The 24,808-nt window shown below is 34.6% G+C and overlaps 1 protein-coding gene across 28 annotated transcripts in view; it reads left to right on the plus strand.

Moving 5' to 3' along the window:
- LOC123679986 (voltage-dependent calcium channel type A subunit alpha-1) overlaps window positions 1-24,808 on the plus strand; it is a 312,605-nt gene that overhangs the window by 223,738 nt on the left and 64,059 nt on the right. For all 28 annotated transcript variants that reach the window (XR_006747592.1, XR_006747595.1, XM_045617641.1 and 25 more), the window contains 3 exons: window positions 11,931-12,107; window positions 16,871-16,976; window positions 17,175-17,314. Coding sequence is in view for 26 of the 28 variants with exons in the window: in XM_045617641.1 (XP_045473597.1) it covers window positions 11,931-12,107; window positions 16,871-16,976; window positions 17,175-17,314 (423 nt within the window). In the remaining 2 variants the exon portion in view is untranslated. The remainder of the gene's footprint in view (window positions 1-11,930; window positions 12,108-16,870; window positions 16,977-17,174; window positions 17,315-24,808) is intronic.

The following is a 24,808-nucleotide window of genomic DNA, read 5'->3' on the forward strand; positions in this document are numbered from 1 at the left end:
AGAAGTTTAAAAGTTTGATTCGATTCTGAAATTTGATATATGACTGAAATTGAGTCTGGTCTTCAGTTAATGGAATTGATACTTCTGAATACATCGTTATCCAGGATAAACCACTCCAACACTGAGATCCAATATCAGGCATGCACCGTATATGGTTTGGATGGATTATTGACATGAGAATGCAATAAAGAGACACCATTGTTTACTTTATTCAGCTCAAGTCAGGACTGAAAACAAATGGTTTCCTCTATACAGAAAAGTCTTTATTTCTGGCATTGATTCAATTTATTTATATTCAAATTTTAAATTCGTAAAGAAGATCAATCCCAAAATTCGATATATTCCTGATATTTTCAAAACTCCAAAATCGATCGAAATGAAATAGTGCATTTTGTTATGGAATTACATAGGCGAACAACTTTTCTCTCGCCGTTTTTTTCCAAAATTCGAGGCTTTATTGTAAAGAACTGATTATACATTTTTGATTCAAAGTATTGTCCATCGCTTGCCACTACTTTCTCCTATATTCCGGGCAGCGTACGAATCCCGCGTTGAAAACTTCTGAAACACGAATCGATCCAATTTTTTAATTCTCCATAAGACCAGAAATGCAGGACAGCTAGGCCGTGTGCCATTGATCGAAACAAGGGATAGTCCGAGGGAGCAACGTCTGGAGAATACGGCGGGTGGGGTAGGACCGAGGGGTCTCTCACTGGGGAAATTTAGTGTACACTTACAAGGAAGTGAGGGGGAAATGAGAGGCTATGCAGGGACAATGAGAGGCAATTTTCACTATTTTATTCTATTAAACGAATGCCAAAATAAAAAAGATGGGTAATAAGCGGAAATAACGAGTGAAATTATTATTCAAATAGGAGTAACGTGAAGACAGTTAGACAACCTCTACGCATATGTCACGTGTGTCTACTCGAAGATATAACCTAAGAAGTTATCTGAAGTACTTGCATGCGAACTGTACATAATAAAAAAGGGGTTGCCACCATGTGGTTTTTCGAGTATAAGTCAAACTTTGGTACCCATTTATTTCACCTCTGGCGCTCCTGCGATGACCGAACTTTATACGGTGTACGAAGTTGTACATTCACTTTTTTTTATTTCTTTTTTCGGAGCAAATGAGTAGAGGGCAGTTCTGTACGACGACTTTCACGAAATTACAGTTTAACCTCTTTTGTAATGAATTTTGGTAGGTTTTTTCTTCACGAATATATCAAAAATATATCAGTGCTTTGTACAAAGTACATTTCATTTTTTTTTTGCGAAAAACAAAAAGTTACCAAATTTTTTCCTTTCTTTTTTCATTCGCCAATAAAAAATATTCACTTTTTTCCATGTACATTATTCTTCAAAAAAATGTTTTGACTATTCTCGAGGCTGTCAATTCTCCTTGAGGGAAGATACGAATTTGAAACGTAAATATGTTTTAGATTACATCCCGATATATAAAAAACTTTTTTTTTGAGGAGGCTATTACCAATATTTCAGGAGATATTACGGTTTTTGTGTAGATATTCAATTTTTACGGTTTTTTTTCCAAATTTCGACTTCAGGCGTTTGGTTATGACTGGTTTCGTCGTTGCCAATGGTCCTGCCAATTCTTGTTGCATTTGACACGAGTCTCAATAAAGTTATTCTGCATCTTCGGATTTTTCGGAACCTTCTTTCTTCCACCGCCATGCTTGTCTTCGACGTCAAAATCACCGTTATTGAAGCGTTGAAACCACTCTCGGCTCGTTCTTTCACTAATCACCATAGGTATTTGGGAGGATTCGATGAGCCTCAGCCGCAGTGTTCTCCATATTAAAGCAGAAAATTAAAACCTTCCGTAGAATTTGGCTCGGTAGCTGACATGTTTAATCGGGAATAACGATGGCATTATGTACAAATAACTGAGCTTTTTGTATGACATCTATGATTTATTTATTTATTTCGACTACCACATATCGCTACAGCCATCTATTGCAAAACAGCGGAAGTAAAGTTGTACACTTAATACAATTTCAAGGTTCATGAAAAATTTCATGTTGATCGTGGTTTTGGAACCAAAGTGAATTCGAGAGTATTGAAAAACTTACGCAATATTCTTATGTACACAAAACGACAAATTGGTTTTCTGGGTGTTAATAACAGTATCAAGCTTCGAGCAAAATTTCCAATTGATCAGTGATCAAATCATGAGAACCACAAAAAATTCAAGAAAAAATACTCAATATTACCTTGACTACGTGCCAAATTTATTGTGAAGCGCTTAACCAGGACTATTGAAAATTTAAGCAAAATATAGAAAAGATATTTGGAAAGCACGGACCTGAAGTCAGGAACTTTTGAGCGCCGATTGGAAATATGCATATACCACCAAAAGTTCCTTACTTCACTAATTTTTTCAACTGTGTCTACAAACTGAAATCGAGCCAAAATTCAAGCATTCTCCTGAAAATGCCGCATCAATATAACTCATCAGTCCGCTGAAAAATACAAAAAAAAATTAATCCAAAAAAAAAAAAATTCCGCAATGCCATGGAGCCGGCTCTGTAGTGCGTCCTCTGGAACGGCCCGGGCGTCCGTCGTCTGAACGACGGCAGGCGCCTACGTCGTCGTCGTCGCCGCCTGCGTCTGGTCAACAATCTTGCCAGCAACTTCCATTCTGGGGAATTATTTATTCCAGACCTATTTTGTACTGATTTGATAGTCGCTGGTCCTTCGCGTGGTGATACTAGATGTGCCTACGTAAGAGACAGGGACGGAGTGTGTTTGATTTGTGGATGGCTGGTGGGTGTGTCGCTGATGTTGACCTGATTTTCGTTTCAGATGATTAATTAATTGAAAGTCTTAAATTGGCGGGGAGTTTGTTAGTTCGGCTTGGAATCTAAGAAATTGAGGTTAATTACTGAGCCTTGATCACACATAAAGTTTTGACGTTTTCCAACTAGGATTCCTTTTCTAGAAAATTCTTCAGCGCTTTTTTTTAATTACTTTGAATAGTAAATTTTTTATATTGTTTGCTTGGTACTATTAGAATTCGAAAGTTGAAAAATAAATAAAAATCATTCCCAAATAGGTAAACAAAGCTTTATTACTTGGAAACTACGGTTAATTTTACAACTTTACATCAGGACCTTTTTGTGAAATCGAATATGAACAAAATTATATCAATAATAACAAGCTACAGTTATTATTTTCAAGACATGTTACTCTGCAAGTTCACTTTTGCTTGAATATGTCTCTCATGTTGAATATCTTTTTGCGTCTATACCTTTGTTGGCAATGCTTTTATGTTTATTTGTGTTATATTTTTTATTCATTTATTTAATTCTATTGTAATATTCTATAATAAAAAGTTTATTCGTTCGAAAACTACAAATAAACTTAAAAAATACTGTGGAGTTCTTCAATGACAACAGTGGACAGATATTTAAACTCAAAATTAAATTCACTTAAAAACTAAACCAAAATGAACAATTTCACACAAGGTTTAATCCTCCGGGAGCTCACCTTCGAGAAAATTTGATTTCTGTTTGTTTCATGTCACGATTTTCTTTTTTTTTCTTTCAATATTTTCTTACATTGTAAAGTGGCTGTATTTTGTTTTGAATGTAGACTAATCATGAAATAAACATTATTACTATTATTACTATTATTTCTCTTCAATTTCCATTCAAATAATCATTTTTTTCTGTCATCATCGGTATTTTCTCTGTCTCACTATCGGTTGTGTATCGTCTTCATCGGTGGTAGGTACATGTTTGGGAATTTATAAAGAATCCTATTTCAGCCAGTGATTTCTGCATTCGGGTGATTCCTGTCTAGATTTGACCAATTAAATCTCAACTAGAATTGATCATTCTATGGAACATGCATCGATCCTCTGTTATAAGCCATGTTTTCATTTCTTTTTTGAATCTGTTCACACTTCTCAGTTCCCTGATTTTCTGCGGTACAATTGGGTAAATTCTTGAAGCTTTATAGGTACAACAACGTTGGCCAATCCTTTTTTCCGCTTTTTTTCTTTCATAATTATTTTGTTTTTCTCTAATATTATACTCGTGCTCTTTCAATCTGATGGGTATTTTGTTCTGGTAGACATTTAAAATAATTTTTTCGGCATAAATTTGTCTTATATCAAGTACCTTGAAATATGATTACAAATTTGAAAAAACAAAATCTCGGAAGTCAGTGCTTTTTTTATTTTTTTTTAGAATTCACTAACCGACTAAGAATTATTTGAGAATTGCATACAGCAAAATATTTTAAAACCTTTCTCATTCTTAAAAGTTTACAACGATATTGTTCTCGAAAATGGTATATTTATTCAAAATTAGAATTTTCCAGTACAAACTATAGTCTGGATATAACTGAGTCAGTCATAAATTATACAATAATTGAAATAAATTTGATTTAATAAAGTAATTTAAACACTGGAAAACACTGAATTTGTTTAAATGATTTATTTTGTTCTCTTCATTCAGGGATTCACTTCACTCATTTAAATTCTTTTTAATAAATATTCAACTACAAATTCAAGAACGTACAGAGCAGTAGTTCATGAATGTTAATCATTTTTTTCGAAAGATTTCAATGATTTAGTTTTAACATTGAAGAATCAAGTCTCAGAACATTTCCCCTCGTTTATAGTCCATTTGAAACTGGATAAAAATGTATATTTTTCAGGAGACCAAGCATGAATGATGAAAGAGAAAAACAAATGTACAAACTTTGGACAACTGAGCAGTTAACACATTTCAAACCTCATTGATTTTTATAGGGATATTTTCATTCTTCAACTGAATACAAACTCATTTATGCTGAAATATAGGTTCATAAAAGGAAGGCGTTTGTAATTTGACAACTCATGAATTTTATGTGTTCCATCACTGGATCAATATACCATTAAAGGATCCTACGCAATCCAGTGGCGTATTGGTGATGAAAAAAGGGTACAATGTACACATTGTATACAAACCAAAATTATGGTTAATCAGAACAAACACCTTGACATGAATCAGAAATTCATCATCCTCTCACCTCCCATATTTATTGACATATTTCAACGAATATTGGAAATGAATATCAATTCGATATACATATTTCCAAGAAATAATTGAATCTGGATTGTATGTGAGATGACATCTTTTCAACGACTATTCTCTCACATCAAGTGCTGGGGGTGCATTATTGTCCAAAAAGCTGAAAAATGTTTATAATGATGCCTTTTTATCTGTCTGATTGAATGACAATAATAATAAGTTGATAGCTGTTCTCATCAACTAATGAATTTTGTGAAAATATGAAAAAAAATTGTAATCATAATGGAACAATCAGCAACTTTCATATATAGTTATATATTATGCTCGAGTGTAAAAAAATCCTGACCTATTTTGATGGCTGCAAATATCTGCAAGAATACATCAAAGATATCATAGGAGACGCCAGCGTTTCAGTATTTGACTAATCCTTTTCCTACACAGCAGATATGTCAGAATGGTGCTTCATTATTTCGACCAACAATGATAATTTTTTTTTCGATGTCATCAAAATTGATATGAGTGCATTCTATAAACTGGCGTAAAAAAGTTTATTACTACGAAATTCAAGAAAACCCATGTCAGGACCTTTTGAAACGCTCGATTTTGCATGCTCCATTTTCTATTATATTTTATGATATAATAATACGTAGATGCACTTTTGGTGGTCGTGCGATCTCATCAAAGAGACTAATGTTGAATCTGTGTTCACGTTACTATGGATAAAGAAGTTTGAATTTCAACCAATGAATAGTATTGATTGGATCAATATGTACAACCAATCAAAACTATATTGTAACTCCAGTCTGCTGATGCAAATGTAATGCGTATCTCTCATGGAGTAATAAATATAGAGGAGTATTCCCAATTTTGTGTCCACCCAACATGGTTAGTTGACGTCGGATTGTAATATATTTTCAAATCCACAATTTTATCTTATCAACATGAATGCCTATTATATTGAATGAAATATATTTATTGAGCGATTTCTGATTCAATATGCAGATTTGAATATTTGGAATCCGATATTTTCTTCAATTGTCAAATTTATGGTGAGCATAAAATTCATTATTTTCTGTATCTTCCTGCTGAAATCTGAGCTTTTGCACATATTTCGCTCTTAGGGTCATCGGTTGTTTCACGTCGTTCGACGAGCTTGAAGTTTGTTTTTTGAATTCCTGATACATTCTGGAATTTATCTCAGTATATTTCGAGTTAAAATGAAACTTTGATCCATGTAGGCTACCTCTACCTGCAGCGATTTAATAAACCACAGTGGCGACATGCGTGCTCTCGTTTCTGATTGGCTGAACCTAAATATGGCGGCTTTTTGTTTCAATATATTCCGCAAGCATGGAGGCTGATATAAGACAAGCATCAGATAAACCAACACTGCTATCAGATACTTAAATGAACTATCAATTATTAACTACCGGACGTCATTTATTCTAATAGTGACCATATCGTGTTCTTGTAGCTCAAATATACGCTTACAACATGAATTTCGTATTTTTTGAAGTATGTATTTCGTAAAAGAACTCAAACAAGGGTAATAGAATGTAAGATTATAATGCAACACTGACAACTGTATCGTATTCTTGTAGCTCAAATATAAGCTTACAACATGAATTCCGTATTTTTTGGAGTATGTATGTAGGCTTGGTTAATCGATCATCTAGAGGTATGATTCGATTACCTGGCCTTTCGTTTTTTTCTCCATGACTTTGTTGGATTTGTAATAATTAAACTCTTTTCAATTATTTACATCTATTAACAAAGCCACAGTACAAACACAGTATTGAAAAGATCCTAATTACGTTTTAATTACAAGTTTCTCACTACGGTACTGAATTTCGTCTTCAACTCGTTTGTTGATTACTCGAAACTTCTTCGTTTATCACGTCTTCGTCGTACTTCAAGTTTTCGGTCGTCTGGTCTCTAACACGTCTTAATCTAGTCCGCGAACCGTCTTTTCGTCTTACGTCTTAAGTTGACCGACCGAACTTGACTCGTCTTAGACTTGCCTTGAACTGACTCTCGTCTCGAACTGAATTCGTCCCCTGACCGCAACTTACCCCGTCCACTCTGAATATCCTTCCCTCCTTCCGGCTTGACCACACCCTTAGGGAAAGTACCATCCCCTAGTCCAATAAGAGCTTCGCCGTACCGCCCACAAAGATCTTCGCGGATTCCTGGAAATCGAATATTCTCGAAGGACTAGAACCTGATACCCAGATGTGACACATCTGGTACAACCGTGTTGTCTTCGAACTTTCCCAACCACATTAAGTATCTTAAGATTTACAATTGACATGACACATCTTCGACACCCCGAAGAATTACACATCCTTTTTACATTATATGTACAATAACAATTCGTTCCCTGTAAATTCATTGAACCTGTCATGCCCTCGACACTTGAAGAAACTAATAGGTCTCCAAGCATCCTGTTGACCATCTCAATTATTTACAGGGAACAATAATTGGATCCTTCATGTATTTCGTAAAAGAACCCAAAAAAGGGTAATAGAGTGTAAGACTATAATGCAACACTGACAACTCTATGGTTTCGCATGGTCCAGATTAAAATTTAATCAAGGGGGTTCCGTTCCACTGCAACTTAAAGGTCTATTGTGCCCCCATCAGAGCTATTCCCGTCATAGCGTGATCTATAGCTCGTTACAGAGTTCTAAAGAACTCGATTATCTGGATGGTTTCAAGGAGGCTACTCCACTGCAATACAAGTTTCTTGTTCAAAGCAGATTTAATGTTGGCTAGTGATGGCGAGGCATTCCGTCACCAGGTGATCCGGAGTTTAATCCTCCTCGTCCTCATATAATCATTTTCTGCTAGACCCATTCTCATGAGGTGTTTTCTAAGGCGACAATTTCCTGTGAGGAATCAAGTGAGGAGATGTAGTATTTTCTTGCTAAGATACAAATACTTCTTGGATTAGTGTCAAAGTTTCCAAGAAACTTTTTGGAATGATCCAACCGGCCGCCAGAGTGTTTCTTTCTCGGTTTTTTCCTTCTCCTGGAAAAAAAACCGAAAGAGAAATACTCTGCCGGAATATTCTTCGGTTAGAACATTTCAAAAAGTTTCTTCGAAACTTTAAAACGAAAATAAAGGTTTGAAACATGTTTAATTTGGTATAGGTGTCGACGAGAAAAATATGACTTTATTAGTAAAAAACCGTGTTTGGTGATTATTACACCGAGTTTTCCAGAGTAATAAGAAAAACTAATTACTTTTTTTCATTGCAATGTGAAAACACTTCCCCTTTATCATTGACAATTTTGATTTGTTTCTATAGTACTGATAATATGTGGAAACTTGTAATTGGAGAAGCGAAAGGGGTAAGGACTATTAATCTCCCTTGGTTGATCACTGAAGGAATTATTATATGACATTAAAGTGCCAAAATTACTAGTGTAATACTCACATGTATTACTCATAAATTAGATATTATAATTGAGTCTGTCAGTATTTTTTTCTGTGTGAAGAACAACCCCAACACAATAAATCGGTGTTAATCGACACTGCTGTCCAGCAACATCTCCATTCGCCTTGACCCTCATATGATAGATTAGAAACTGCAATCCTCGACGTTATCCAGCCTCAGTGTCACTCATCAGGGTCGCTGGAGCGATTCTATTCCTCCTCCCAGAGCCAATTCTCGCGAATCCATGAAACAATAATGACACCATGTTTTTCCTAGAATTTATGAAGGTGCGTATAAAAATCGGTTATTATACAGCCCTTTTAATTGATCTAATAAATTCTGGGTTCAGTGTGGAACGAATATGCGTTTGGACAGCAACCTTAGTGTTGTGCAGCAGTCATTTCCTTCAGATCCGAGTCTTGAAGTGCCGGAAGAAGTGCATTTCGTTTAGAGAGATTATCAGTTTGTGAAAAATGTTCGTATCTAGGTTTGCGACTTTTCGGTGAGTTTTTTTTTCTGGAAAATTTTGATTTATGGGAATTGTGTGGAATTTTTGTGTAAATTTTATAAGAAGATTGTTTTATTTGTTCATCGAAAATTATAATCCTTTTTTCAGTAATCGTTCATTATTTCCTACTTTCTTGTAGCAAATTCAGGCCACAATATACTATAATTCAGTATTCTGCTCCGTAGCTATGCAACGAACTTTCCCTGACCATTTTCGGCCCGAAAAAGTTATATTTCTGGTCTAGGTTGTCAAACCCTCTGAAAAGTAGGTGAATTCAGAGTTAACATCAACTCACATCGAGAATTAAATTCATTTATTATTTTATTGGAAACATATTATTTTTTGTTTAGTTTAGTTGCACATTATACAAATATGAGACATAGGTTGTACTTTACCTTTCTCGCTAGCCGCTTCAAATTTATCCATTATTATACCTAATTATACATAGTTGTATTCGTCTTCGGTAGTAATGAATAGTAGGAAAGGATTTGTCTTCGACAAAACCGAGTTTATGCTGTCCACTTTATTTGTTAAATATTTCTCAGTTCTCATCTTCCATGCCTGATTGAACAATTGAATCTGTCCCAGCAGAATTGACAAATATTGTTGCAAATAACAACGGAAACAATGTTATATTTTTTGTGGAGTGACGAATTATAGTACATATTTCTCTTCTTGGAATCAATCCATGAAATGTTGGTTGGCGTATTCATATTTTTCCTTGAATTCATTTAGCAACATTTTCAAGATGAAATTTTCAGCAGCATTTATCATCTTCGGTGGTCCTGCGAATCTGTACGTCATCACTATGCATTTCAAATATTCTTGGATAATAGGGATAGAAATGAGTGATGATCTGACTTTTGTCATAACGATAATCGAATCTTTTCTCTAGAAAATTATTTCATAGGCAATGGGATTGACAGAAGTCTGCATCAGATTCTTGAATGATTATTATAGAATAATAAATAAAAGTGTCCTTTATGGAGATTATGGGCTACTTTTGATACAATAGATTGATATTTGATAGCATGAAAACGAATGTACCTATACCTGTGTTCCATTACTATGTACTACATCATTAATTATTGAGTCTGGTGTCCTCCAGCGATGACATAGTACAAGGCCAGAATGAAAATTTCTTGAAAATTAACTTTGAGATTGCTCTACCGGCGCATTCACCATTTTGTTTCACTAAGCTTTTGAGTTATCATTTTCACTTATCTTGAACACCCCTAAGATTTTCGCAGTTCATGTTCAAATTCAATGATTCTGATATTGTATGATGTATGATGGCATTGTAAATCAAATCATATGATTCGTTTTCGGAATAAATTTGTTCACATTCAAATTTTCCCAATGAATCAATTGGCAATATGACTCAATGGAAATTTTTTCAATATGTTTTCGGAGAACGATTAATTTCATGTGGAAATCAAGGTCAAAGGGCCCAAAATATATTTTTTCACATTTGAAATACAGTTTCTTTCAGAAGAAGTAATATTTTTGACAAGAAAAATACAATATTATTGTATATCCAAAATATCATTCCAAAAAGTGGTTTTCGGGTGTAAAAAGTATCTGATTTGAAAATTTTACTTAATACATTTTTTCCCAATTGGTACAATTTTTTGTACAAGAATTCTGACAATAGCTCCACAAGAATCAACCTGAACATATAACTGCAGAAGAGAATATAAAATATATTCCAGCAATTTTAAATTAGAACTACAGGAATTTTATTGATCTCAATTTGTAGATGAAATAAATTGCCAAATCATTATACTAATTGGAAAAATGATATGAAAAAGAAATAACCAATAGAAGGAGATTGATGATCAATTCATCTGATGGATGAATTGAAAAACAATAAATACTGAATGTGCATCTCATAGTAATGATAAATTAAATTCTTGGTTGGAATGGTATCGATATTTGAAATATGTGATGAAAATGGGTTGCATTCAAATTGAATAATTGACTTCAATCTTCACTTCAAATATTCATGTGAAAATAATTACGTAAACTTGCCTCATACCCAACAAATTGAAGTATATCCTTGAATACTTTTTTCAATGCTAGGATATTAACGATTAGTCACATAGATGAATTGTTAAATTAAGAATACTTCCAAGTTTTCTGTAGAAAGAGATATCAGTAATCAACACGAATAATTTATGAAATATAGAATATTTTATTTTCGATGCTTTCAGTATTTAACATTGTATTGGAGTTGAACTTTCCGTTTTTCATTCTTCATAAAGCAATATACAGGGTGTCCCGTAAAGACCACGTCAAACCGAGGGAGAATGTAGATCAAAGGATAACCCACCTGCTATGACAGAATTCCCATTATAAAAGTCTTACCGTTTTCGAGATATTTTTTTTTTTTGTGGAAAATAATTGATCTACATTCTCCCTCGGTTTGACGTGGTCTTTACGGGACACCCTGTATAATAATGTATTATTTATAAATGAGAATTTCAAATCTGAAATGAATATTAGCTTGTGTTATAATATATCGCAGGACTTCAGGATATGAGATCTCATCAAAAATATGAAAAAAAGTTTTTTAAACTTACCCTCTAAAATGCATAGAAGAGCTTTCGTTAGCATTGATAAATTTTTTAGGAAATAATTAAAAATTGATAACTTGTGGTATTGACGTTCAAAAACAAAAGTTTTTAAAATCAAAGTTGATTTTTCTCGAAAACAGTTGACTTTAGAGCTTATCACCAAGAGTACTTGTGAATATAATATGAAACACCCTGTATATTAGTCTACTTAGGTTTTTAATTTTATCATTAGAGTATTCTTTCATTTCGTGAACCAATACAGAACTCGTTTGTAATTATTTCCCTACTGGATTCGAAAAGGATCATAGATTTACTTTGCGAGTTGGTGTTCCGCATGGTTCTAATCTTGTCCCTTTATTTTTCAGGTTGGCCGCAGCACAGGAGGCAGCGGCACAGCAGGCGGTTGCGCAGCAGACGGGGGCGGGCGCAGCTGATAAAATGGGTGGCGCCAATGCGGCCGGAGGGCAGGGCCCAAGCTCGTTGTTTTTACTATCTGACCAGAATATTATTCGTAGATATACTCGCTTCATAATCGAGTGGCCATATCCTTTTGAAACAATTTAGTTTTAGTACTTATATACCACTATTACTACTTATATTGATTATTGGTCAGTGTGCCATAGTACCGAAATGTCTCGTAGAGCTAGTTTTCTGAAGCTTTCATTTTCACACTCTGTGGTATGCCCTGGTTGACGAACTCGAGTCACTTTGTTTGTCCCGATAAATTAATGCACTATATTTGAACAAAAAACTCTGCCAATGGTTTCGGTACTATGTTTATTGCTACTGAAAAAAACAGCTCAAAAATTTATTTTAATTTTTTTTTGATAATTACACTTTTCTATGATCGAGGTTAAGGGAAAATTAACATACAAAAAATTAAACTTGAAAATTATACACTGAAAATAAAGAACATAATAAAACCCAAAACAAATAGAATAGAGCCAGGCTTGAGCGGAAAATAATTTATTGAGAAAAAATCTCACGCATAACTACCAAGAGTGAAGCCGTAATTCTAGAATAGCCCTCCTCATATCAGATCGATTGAAATGAAAGATATCAACAATATGCTGCATGGACATGTATTCATGACATAACAGGCCAATTGAAAAGTCCCCAGTTTACCATAGTAAAACACATTTCTCTGGCAAAATTCGATTTTATTATTCAACATAGATGTCCTCGAGAGCGAAACAGCGATTATAGCGATCTTCAAACTTTTCGAAACCATTTTTATAATATGATTTGTCTTTCGCTTCAAAATAGGCCGCAGTTTCGGCGATTGCTTCTTCATTGCCGCTAAATTTCTTGGTCTGAAAACAGGAAAAAGTCGCTAGCTAGGTCCAGATCGGACGAATACGGTGGATGCAGAAGCAATTCAAAGCCCAATTCATACAATTTTGCCATTGTTCTCATTGATTTGTGACGCGGTGCATTGTTTTGATGAAACCTCACCTTTTTGTTTTCTTCAAATGGGGCTGTTTTTTAACGATTTAATCTTTTAGAAGATCCAATAACGCTATATAGTAATCGCTGTTGATGGTCTGGCCTTTTTGGAGGTAATCAATTAATATTATACCTCGCGCCCAGAATACTGATGCCGTAACCTTGCCAGCTGACTGTTGGGTTTTCCTCACTTTGGATTCATTTCATCGTGTGCAGACCACTCAGCTGACTGTCGACCCAAAAATTCATGTTTATTACACTCAAACAGCTTCAAACACTGCTCAGAATCATTAAAACGTTGTTGATTTTGATCGATTGTGAGCTCGTTCGGTACCCATTTTGCACACAGATTTACCATGTACAAATATTCGTGAATGATATGATGTACACGTTCAGATGATATCTTCAAAATGTGTGCTATCTTGATCAACTCCTATTTTGTGAACTTTTCTCATTATTTCGTCGGTGACAACCGTCCACTGCGTTCGCCGTCTTCGGTGCTTATTTCATCACGTTTAAACTTAGCATACCAATCAATGATGGTTGATTTTCCTGGTGCAGACCCCAGAAACTCGTCGTCAAGATAAGATTTTGCTTGAAATGTATTTTTCCCTTCAAAAATCAATATTTTATCAGCACATGAAATTCTTTTTTCAAATAACAAAAGTAGCTATACCCACAACGCAATATCTCACGAACTGATGGTCGGACTGCTGTCAGATTTTGACACGTATCGTTTGAAGGTTGGTTCTAACTAAAAATCATATGGATTAAATACTAGCATCGCCATCTGTGCATCAGACTGGGGCTTTTCAATTGGCCTAACATACGATACAAGTGAAAATAATCCAGCAGCAAACGCGGTAACAAACAAAAGTCGTTCTATCGTGCAAAAAACAGTTAACAAGGCCTACAATCGCATTAAGCGTCAGAAAGCAAGGTCTCCATAAGTACCCCTTTCAGTTTCCAATTTCACCCCACACTTCAACCCCCAACGAGACCCCCATATCGGGTGCAATTAAATCAGGTCAAGACCTGCGACACTCCACACTTCAACGCCATTAATCTTTATCGATTACCAATTAGAGTTGAAAGAGCGTCGGAAAAGGAAATTTTGTAGTGCTCGGCCGAATATGCTTATAAGTCAGAATTGCGGAGAGCGGTGGCGAGACCCCTCTCCAGAAGCGCCTGAATCAGGTTTCCAGAAACCAGAAATCCTTTCTCTCTGGGACGGGGCGAGTAATCGATATGGTCCGATAATTGGGAGGCAGCATCCCGTGCTGGAAAACCGACGAGGAAATTCTGGCGTAAGGCGGCTGGTTTTTCGACGCGACTGGATGTCCGTTGAATGATGAATCTGGAATTATTATATATATAATTGAGGAATATGTAAGGTTGCTTGGAATTAACGCGGTCCCTCATTCAGATACTGATCGAGACCGAAGGTGTTTAACTTCCGATGAATGATAAATTTGGAATTATTTGTGATCTTGATGATGACTGAATCCTTTGAGGAAATCATAAGGTTGCTTCAAATTCACTGGATCTCCCACCCATGCAGATGTTAATCGAGACCAAAGTTGATTAATTTCCGATTAATGATAAATTTGAAATTATTTTGATGATAACTAAAACATTTGAGGAAATTGAAACGTTATTTGAAATTTACTGGGCATCCCATCCATCGATGTTCATCGAGACCGAAGTTCTTCATTTTCCGATGATAAATTCGGAATTATTTGTGGACTGACCAAATTTTGAGAAAAAAATATAAGGTTGCTCAAAATATACTGGGTCTGTCATCCAGATATGGATTGAAATCGATGCTTTCCATCCTCCGAAAGAATATTAGTTTTGGAATTATTTTTGTACTTCATGATGACTAAAACATTTGAGAAAAACATAAGGATGCTTGAAATTCACTGGGTCTTCCATCCAAATGTTTATCTTCCGATGAAGGATAAATTGAAATTTATTTGTGGACTTGATGGTGACTAAACAAAATTTGCATAAAATTTACTGATCAATATAGAAACAATATAGATGACTCATAACATTTGGCGCCCAACGTGGGGCCCATCCAGATATTTTTCGAGTTCGAAGTAAACTTCCGATGAATGATAAATTGGGAATTATTTGTGGACTGTGATGACTGAAGAATTTGAGGAAAACATAACGTTGCTTGAAATTTACTAGGTCTAACTTTCAGGTGTTCATCAAAACCGAATGGTTTATCGCCCAACGCATCACTAGATATTGTGGTATGAGTAGTATAAAATCAGCGCTAAATCCGACAAATTTCTCTTTTGTTATTGTGCCTCCTGAGCAAGAAACACAGCTAAGACAATGTTGCTACGTTTTTTATAATCAAAGCCATAAATGATTCTAAATTCGAATTTTATTACTAAATGCTAGCTTTCCATTTATGATATAGTTCGATAAAACCTGGTTTCGTATGCATTCTGCGTGTACTTCATTACATCCGTATATACAAAATGATTTTTCCTGAAATACCCCTAATAACAGAGTATACAATACTATCTGTGATCTGAATCTATTCTCATAATTTTATGCATTGATTAGTAACGTCATTTTCATATTCGAATAGGTTCTGTGTTATCGAATGGAAATTGATGTATTCATCATTATTACACTTTGGGCAAACGATACGATAGAAACTGGCTCGCTGAATTATAATGTAATCACAGCAAGTGTTTATAATGATATGCAAATTTTGATCTATTGAAAATTCAACCCCATTGTTCCTGGATCTGGCAACGTTCAACCAAACGAATAATATAATTCATAGAGCTTCTATATTAACATTGATTCAGTTCTGTGTTCTCGGTAGTGTAAACCTCAAAAAAACAGGAATGCATTAGCCTATCGTGAAACTTTGAATGCTAAGCTTATAACATTTTACTTCTGCCAAATCTGGAAAAAGGGTGAAGAAAAATAGTGTTTTATTTGATGAGAGGGATCTACTGTTGAATTAAATGTTCGACTTCACGATCAATTCTGTAAAATAGAATTTTGTCAAGAATTACTAAATGAAAACCTTGAAATAAGAGACATAGGATAAACTAAAAAAAGCACACCAGAAAAATCTACCTAACCACACATTTACTTATTTGTCGAAAAGATCGCTCCTCTTCGAAAACGATCAACTCAAAAATGTATTCCATCAAAGGCCGATTTGAATATTTCGGAAAATACATAAAACATAAAGATAATTTGTATTAAAAAAGAGATCATTTAAAAGGGGTCTTTACCATTACAGCGATCAGTTCAAAAACAACGCCTTATTTTACGCTAGAGACCATCGATTTATATGAGGTTTCGACTATTATTCATTACAAAGATTTCTTCATTGCCGAAAGTCCTTATTAATGATTTTTTTTGGATTAGATAAAAAAAGAATCAGATCAAATTTTTAATGAAGAATAAATATATGCATTTATTTCATTTATTTTCTTATAAATTTTCACATAATGACGTACCAAAAGTCTTGTCGAAGGTTAAAAAAAACGGTTCTTCCAAAATTTAAAATTAAGATGTAAAAACGTACTTTGAATTCTTGCATGTGGTGAAAAACGACGGTCGTTCAGAGGCATGTTTGAGATTGCTTCACTCATCATAAAAAATGGATGGATCTCAAAAACACTGAGGAGGGAGGAGTAGTAAAATTTTGTCAGATCATGAGAATGCCACGTGATATAAAGCCCTCTTAACATTATTGGTACAAGACAATTTAGGACATAATCTTTTCAGTATAATTAAATGATGCCTGAATCAGATATCATGTGAATTTTTGGATGTTTTCTCAATATTGCTGAATTTTCCTTAATATTATGTTTACTCCGTTTGAGTATGCTGTGCTTTCGACAATCATTGCGAACTGTGTAGTACTAGCACTTGAAGAACATTTACCAAGATCAGATAAAACAAATCTGGCGCAAAGATTGGTAAGTTGATCATTTATTCTTTGAAATATTTTAGTAAAATCATGTTTATGAGTTTTGATTGAATAATGAAAAATATTGAGTTTTTTTTGTCCATTTTTGCATCAATTATTTTCTCTTTATGTGATTCACTTTACATTTTTACATTCAATTTCACAAATCATGTTTGAACTAATCGTTATTTCTCTTCGTTCATTGCAGGAGGCAGTCGAAGTTTACTTTTTAGGAATATTTTGCGTTGAAGCATCATTGAAAATTCTGGCCTTAGGTTTCGTTTTACATAGGGGATCGTATCTTAGGAACATTTGGAACATCATGGATTTCTTTGTAGTGATCACAGGGTGAGTTGTTCCAACAATTTTCATACCATTAGATCTGGAGAAAGCGACATGTTTTGTGAAAAATAAATTAATATTATACTTCGTGAAATTTTCTGACATTTATAGGATATTTTACTGCTCCGTTCTTCGAAAAGTCCTATTCATTGCTATTTGATCTTGAGTGGAAGTATATTGTGTTTTTATTCGTGTTCAAGCGGCATATTTGATCAGGATAACCTCGATTGTCCTTCATTGGTATTGATTTATCATCAAAAAGACGCTCATTTATGAAGTTTCCATTAGACTAAAAGATTTCAAGGGAAATGAATTGATTAAGAAACTTACAGGGCTACCGAGTGAAAGTCTTCAGTTCAATAGAATGAATCAAAATTTTCCATTTCCTCTACTTTTGATGTTCGATAGTAAGTTGATTGATATAATCTCAGAATTATATATTATTGGATTACTCCAACTCTGATGAAGGCACGATGATCGTACTTGGATGAATTTTATTGGGCATTTTGTATCATTTTGGTAATATGTAGAGAGGTTTTCTGTATTTTATATGAGTGAGTTCACCACTCATTTGAAGCGAATTCTTGGAACATAACCTGAATTTATTTCAAAGGTATTCAATTCAAGAGTGATCTTTTTGAATTACGTAATTTTTTTAAATTCTACATAAATATGGAAAGTGAAGCCTTATTTTGGAAGTTTCTTTGTTGTCTATCATTTGAAATCACATTTTGAGCTAATTGAATCTTCAATTTTTTTATCGTCTAAAACGGGTAAAATTTTCGTGTTCGTAGATTCATTTTTTTTTGTTTGAAATTATCGAGTAAAACAATCGGATGATGCGGATGAACCATTATTTAATTCGAATGCGGCTACGCCGAACATCAGATAATTTGATATAAAAAATGAAGAATATTATAAAATAATAGAATAATAGAACTTCCTGTATTTCTTAGGAAGGATTAGTTGGAAGTGATGAAATGGAATTGTTTTCTCATATTTTGCATTCCATTCTGAGGAATCAACATTCTGTTCAGAGAATTGAAGAGAGAATAATCCAGAACCCCAAGTGGCAATAAAATTCGGCAACGTAAAGCGAATGCCGACAAGCCTGATGAGTGCATGTGTTTTTTAAAGTCAATAACTCGTAAAAAGCACAATGAGGGGATCACGCCACATCTGGATATTTATGAGTATAATGTATAATGCGGCTCATTTGATGGTTTTTCATGTTAATTAAATTTGTCGGTATTCCTTCCTGTTGAAGCTGACTGAATTAAATCTCATTCGGTCTTTTGAATTTCCACACATGTAGTTTTTGTTGATCGAGCTTGAAATGCCGCCCTTGAATTTTGGTGCCCTAGGCGACCGCCTAACCTGCCTACCCCCTAGCGACGGCTCTGTTCATACGGAACTTGAGCTACCTATTATTTGGTGAAATGGACTAGTTTTCATTTTTTTGTTAAGGATTAATTCTAAAAATTTATGTAAAATGAAACAAAAATGTGGAAAAATCATTGAAATATCTCTAGAAATGAAAAAGTTATGGGACTTTGAAGTTGCGCTTGGAAGAATAATTTCATAGTACGTGTAAGTGGCGTGACGTCACACACTAGACGACTGGTATTCGCAGAGTGCTTACGAATTCATTGGTATACAATCACTTGTGCCGTTCGTGTCTTGTTTTGTTCGTTACACGATGGCTGAAATAACTTACTATATACATACATATAAATTACTTTTTTCTCTTTTTAATTTTTACTCCTCACATAATTATGTTTTGCCATTGATAGACTTCAACAACCAGTACTCAACTACAAACTGTTTATGAAACGTTTCTTAAATAAATCATCGATATAAGTTGAACCATGATGAAGCAAACTCAAAAGTAGATACTTGAAAAGTTTAACTCCTTTTATTTCGCACTGACATAAGATGGATTTGATGAAAAAAACTCCATCACTGCAAATATATTATCTATTTTAGGCAAATTGTCACTTTGTCCTTTCACGAAGCCTTCTTCCATTAGGGTGACATAAAAACAAAACTCGAGTTAAAACTACACTGTACAACTACAAACGGCGCGATAGCCTTGGCGCGGCTAAGTATTTAAACGTAATTTATGGTGTAGCCATCACAGGCAAGAGCCGTGACGTCACAGAGCAAAGACGTTCCGCGCTAAAATACGTAAATTTAAATAATCTATTTCTCAGTCATTTATTGATGGATTTTCAAAATTTTTTCACTGATTTATCAGTTTTGCTCTATATTTCAATTCTATCGTGTCAAATATAGTATTATCAACATCACTAAACTAGTCCATTATGGACCAATTTTCTTATGACTCTTTCAAATAGCAGTTGAAGGTAAAAGTCGAACGGGGCAAACGAAATATCTGAAGTCATATGTAGGGATCACTTTCAGAAAGGAGAAAACATGTCGCTTTGTGGTAGTAAAATAATTTTCAGGTATCACCGTAAGCAGCAGTACCAAAATCGTATACATCTATGTGTTAATCTTGCCCAGGTCAATGACAATATTCGCTGAAGCTAACGTCGACGTCGACTTGCGGATGCTAAGGTCGTTTCGCGTGCTAAGGCCTCTCAAGCTGGTGTCCAGGATACCAAGTAAGGGCCGGACCCGCCATTTAATTGTGTCTAGTTGCGGACCGCTAAGTGTAGACGACTAGACTTCATAGTTTTTAACATTTCGTCTTAAGATTAAAACAGTAGAATAGCAGAACTTAGCCACTTAACACACAGCTATGTGTCACTCTAACAATGAGAATAAGCGATTGTTGGATTTGTTGATTGATGAAATAATATTATGGTTATTAGTACTTTTGTTTCTGTTTTTTTTTTTGTTTCATATGTATTTTTTTATATTGTGCTGGAGGGTGCATGGATTTCGTTTTGGGAATAACAACATGCTTTAGTTCGTATTATATAGTTGTACCACAAGTATTGGCTTATTCTCTGTGCAACGTAGAGAAGTAGAAGTAGACTTTCGATAAATAATGTATAGTTCCGCAGGTGGGAGCAACAGTCTCCACTGCCGCCATCTGTTTACTTCCCAGATGAAAAGGAGTAATTCTGATTGATTCCAATCCGAAAAGATAATACAATTATATGTCCTCAAATGCATATTTTTTTAAAATATAGTATTGGCAAAGATACGTCCCGATAGAGTAGATGTCTGATGCAAGAAACAGATAAAATTCAATTAATTAAAGAAAGGAGGTATGATGTCGTCACATGAACAATTCAATTTTAACATCGCTTTGAGAAAAAGGCGGTTCAAGTAGATGTGTTCGAAATGATTCCGTCTATTTCATAGAGTAATAAACATAGATAGAGAGCATTTTTTAGATGTCCCCAACATTGTAAAAATGTAATTAATTCTAAATGTATACTTTAATTGAATAAATGATATTATTATTATTATTATTATTATTATTGTTAGAATACGTTGTCGGATTATAATATATTTTGAAATCCACAATTTTACTCTGTTGTTATAAATGTGAATTGGGTTCAATTAAATACATTCATTTGAGCGATTCTCGATCAAATATGCAAATTCGAATGTTTGGAATCCGATATTTCTTCTAATTGTCGAATTTATAATGAGCAGAATATTTATATTTTAACTTAAGCTCTCCTAGTATCATCGGTTGTTTCGCATTGTTTGGCGCGCTTGTAGTTTGTTGTCTGATTTTCTGATATATTTAGGTACATCAATATATTTTGAGTTAATATGAAACGTTGATTCCTAATGGGACATATGAAGTGCGTTCTTTGTGGAGAAACTAGCGAATTGAATGAAATATCGTATCACTAATATGTTTTCATTTCCGCGCGCTTCATGTCAAATTTGATAGTTAATGTTGGGGACAAAATTTGCTTAATGAAGATGACATATGCTTTTTCTATCTATCTTCATGACTCTGAGGTCTATATAGATTAACCGAATCCTGAGTTAGTATTTTTTATGAAACGATATGTTCAAATATGAGCCGGAGCAATATAAACAAGTTCGCGAATAAATAGGAGGATTTTCGAATAGGTAGAGTTACTGTCCATCCAGTATAATCGTACAGTTTGGACTACATATTAATCTACGAATAAAATATACAAAACATCTCAACATAAAATATGTATTCACACATAAAGAATCAATCGAACGCAGATTCTTCAATTCTATATTTACATAAATAACAACATGATAAAATATATTATGTTAAATATCTAACATGATAAGAACGAAACGAAAAATATATTCTGAATCGAAAAATTATCAGAAAATCCAAAACATTGATAGAAATAAAAAGTACTGTGAAGAATCTAACATGATATGCCAAAAATTATTACGAATTCAATTAGGACTTGTCTTCAGTTTCCCAAGATTCACAACCAAATTCTCTATAGTCGACTCCATAATGTTATAAAGTCGCCACATGTCTGTTCAACATCCATACCATTTTACCATTTCATACCCATTTGTAAACACTAATGATAAATTAGTAAAAGTCTACTTACGCTGTTGTATTGAAATGATCAAATCCACCATTGCGAGTACGAACCTGGCTCTCCGTAAGGAAAGAATGAGGGTTAGGATATATCACCGTTTGACCAATAAGAGTTGTCCTATGCGCGAACCATACTATTTATTTTGTTTATATTGCTCCGACTTATATTTGAACGGACTGTACAAGTGCTTTATGAACGAATTTGAACCACAAACCTATACATTTACGATAATAGGTTCATGTGGACCTCTACTCAATATACTTACTTCAATTAATATGCTTCATATCATTCTGACAAACCTTTGGCTCACTTGATATAGGAACTTTTTGCGATGTATTCGGGATGAATGAAAAATTTTGGAGTCGATATTCATTGATTTTCCGTTGAGAAAAACACCATTAGGGAAACACGGCTCCATCCTAGCCCACCCTCTGATGAAGCCACATTACCATTTTTGGAACAGAGAATGCTTCTGTCATGTTATGAATTCAGCGTTACGTACGAAACATGACAAATTGGAACGTTACGTGTTCTAAACAACATGTAAACAAACTCATAAATATTTCGCTTTTTCATTCCAAAACGAACCTAAATAGCTTCTGTTGTGAAAAAAATAGTTGTTTGTTGTCGGCCGTTGATTAGAGTTTGTCTGCCTTTATCTACTCCTAGGGAAAAACATTTCAAAATTCACACTATGGCTCATTATTGCTTTTTCAATGCACAAACTCTCGACTCGTGAAGTAAAACCATGAAAATATTAGTGAAAAAGTTTTAATGGATAAGCACTGCCGGGATTTGAACCCGGGGTCATGCGTTACGAACTCTGAATCTAATATTCAAAAATTCATTACTCCGAAACTATCAGTGCTCGAACTTGGTGGTCAATCATATTGTATTCAGTATCATTGTAACGAGTGTTTTTTTCGAGGTATAGAACTTTAAGTTGGCATTACTGTTCAAGAAGGCGACCGATTTAAAAGCTGTCAAATGATTTATTCTCAGTTTGGTTTGGCAATTCTTCTTGAATAGACTCACGCCTGCACAACGCTCGCAAATAGTGTAAATTCATTTCGAAAATAATGGTTCTGTGCGGAATACGTATCGCTCACTACGTCCATTTTATTTTGTTTAGCGATGAAGCGCACTTCTGGTTGAATGGCTACGTCAACAAACAAAACTGCCGCATTTGGAGTGAAGCTAATCCTCAAGTGTATGTCGAAACAACGTCAAATCCAGTGGTGGAATCATTGGTCCGTATTTCTTCAAAAACGATCATGACCAGAACGTTACAGTAAATGGTGATCGGTATAGAGCCATGATTACTAACTTTTGCATTCCTGAATTAAACAACCATGATGTTCAGGAGCTGTGGTTCCAACAAGACGGCGCAACATGTCACACAGCTCGTGCCACAATCGATTTATTGAAAGACACGTTTGGTGAGCACCTAATTTCACGTTTTGGACCTGTGAACTGGCCTACAAGATCTTGTGATTTAACACCGCTAGACTACTTTCTGTGGGGCTATATAAAGTCATTGGTCTATGCGGATAAGCCACAAACCTTTGACCATTTGGAAGACAACATTCGCCGTGTTATTGCCGTTATACGGCCACAAATTTTGGAAAAAGTCATCGAAAATTGGACGTCCAGATTGGACTTCATCCGAGCCAGCCGTGGCAGTCATATGCCAGAAATCATATCTAAAATGTAATGCTACAAGATAATCTTGCGGATAAACAATATTCATGTCAATCGAATAATCCATCGTTGTTTCATTGTAATTTAAAGTTCTATAGCTCTAAAAAAAACACCCGTTAGCAATACTTAATTTCAGAAGGTATTGAAATAATTTTTTTCGGTCGATTCCAAAATTTATTATTCAAAATGATGAACCAAAATGTGAAGGGATAGATAAGTGAGGTTTAAAATTACTTTTTGGTTTGAATCGTACAGTTTCGAAGCGGATAGCATACTCAAATCACTTTCCATAAAAACAGAATTGCTGATCTGACTAATTGTGAAAAGATAGTTGAAGATAAAACATAGATTTTCATTCAGGCTCATTCGTTCTCTAATACGAATTTTAATTCGAAATCGTTCAAGTTGTGTCCTTGACAGGCGATGCACATATTCGGTTCATCAATCACCTTTTTCAGAGCTACAGATACAGATTTGTAAATCTTAGCTTCGATAAAAACAGGCATAAATAAGCATTGGCAGACCTCTGCGTAAAACACGTAGGAGATTATCTGACAGACAAAAATTGTATTCGTGGTATACTTTATACAGGGAGGGCCATTGAAAACGAAACAGCGGCTCTGTAAGTCGGCAGAACCGAGTTATATAAAAACGCTCGGACACGTCAACAACATTTTCGAGGGGGACATCGTTCGCGATGAAATTCACCCGAAATACATTCCATCCCTCGGAGCTGTGACCGCCACCCCTAAATTTTTAAATGGCACCATATGGCAAGTGATACCTCATTTGAAAGGTAGTTTCCTTCTTAATATCAAACAACAAAAATAAATCAATTCTATCGATTCGTTTTCGAGATATAGGAACTTGAATTTGGAAAATAACTTTTTATTCACTCAATCAATAAAAATAAGATCTAACATTGCAACTGTTTAAAGATAATTATCATTGTCAAGGAATTAAATGATCTAACTGTTTACCACCCATTTCCATACAATAGTACAAGTTCTGTTCAAAATGAGATCTCACATTTCGTAGCATTTCCGGCGTTATTCGACGGCATTCTTCAATAATTCTACGTCGTAAATCTTCCAGAGATTCTGGTTCGGTTGCATAGATTTTGTTTTTCAAGTGACCCCACAGAAAAAAGTCGAGTGGGGTTAAATCTGGAGATCTGGCTGGCCACCCTATAGCGCCTCTTCTTCCAATCCAACTTCCAGGAAACATTCTATCTAAAAACTTGTTGAAATTTCAAGTGCTCTTCGTGGTA

The sequence above is a fragment of the Harmonia axyridis genome, chromosome 1 (assembly GCF_914767665.1).
Source record: "Harmonia axyridis chromosome 1, icHarAxyr1.1, whole genome shotgun sequence".
NCBI classification, from domain to species: Eukaryota; Metazoa; Arthropoda; class Insecta; order Coleoptera; family Coccinellidae; genus Harmonia; species Harmonia axyridis.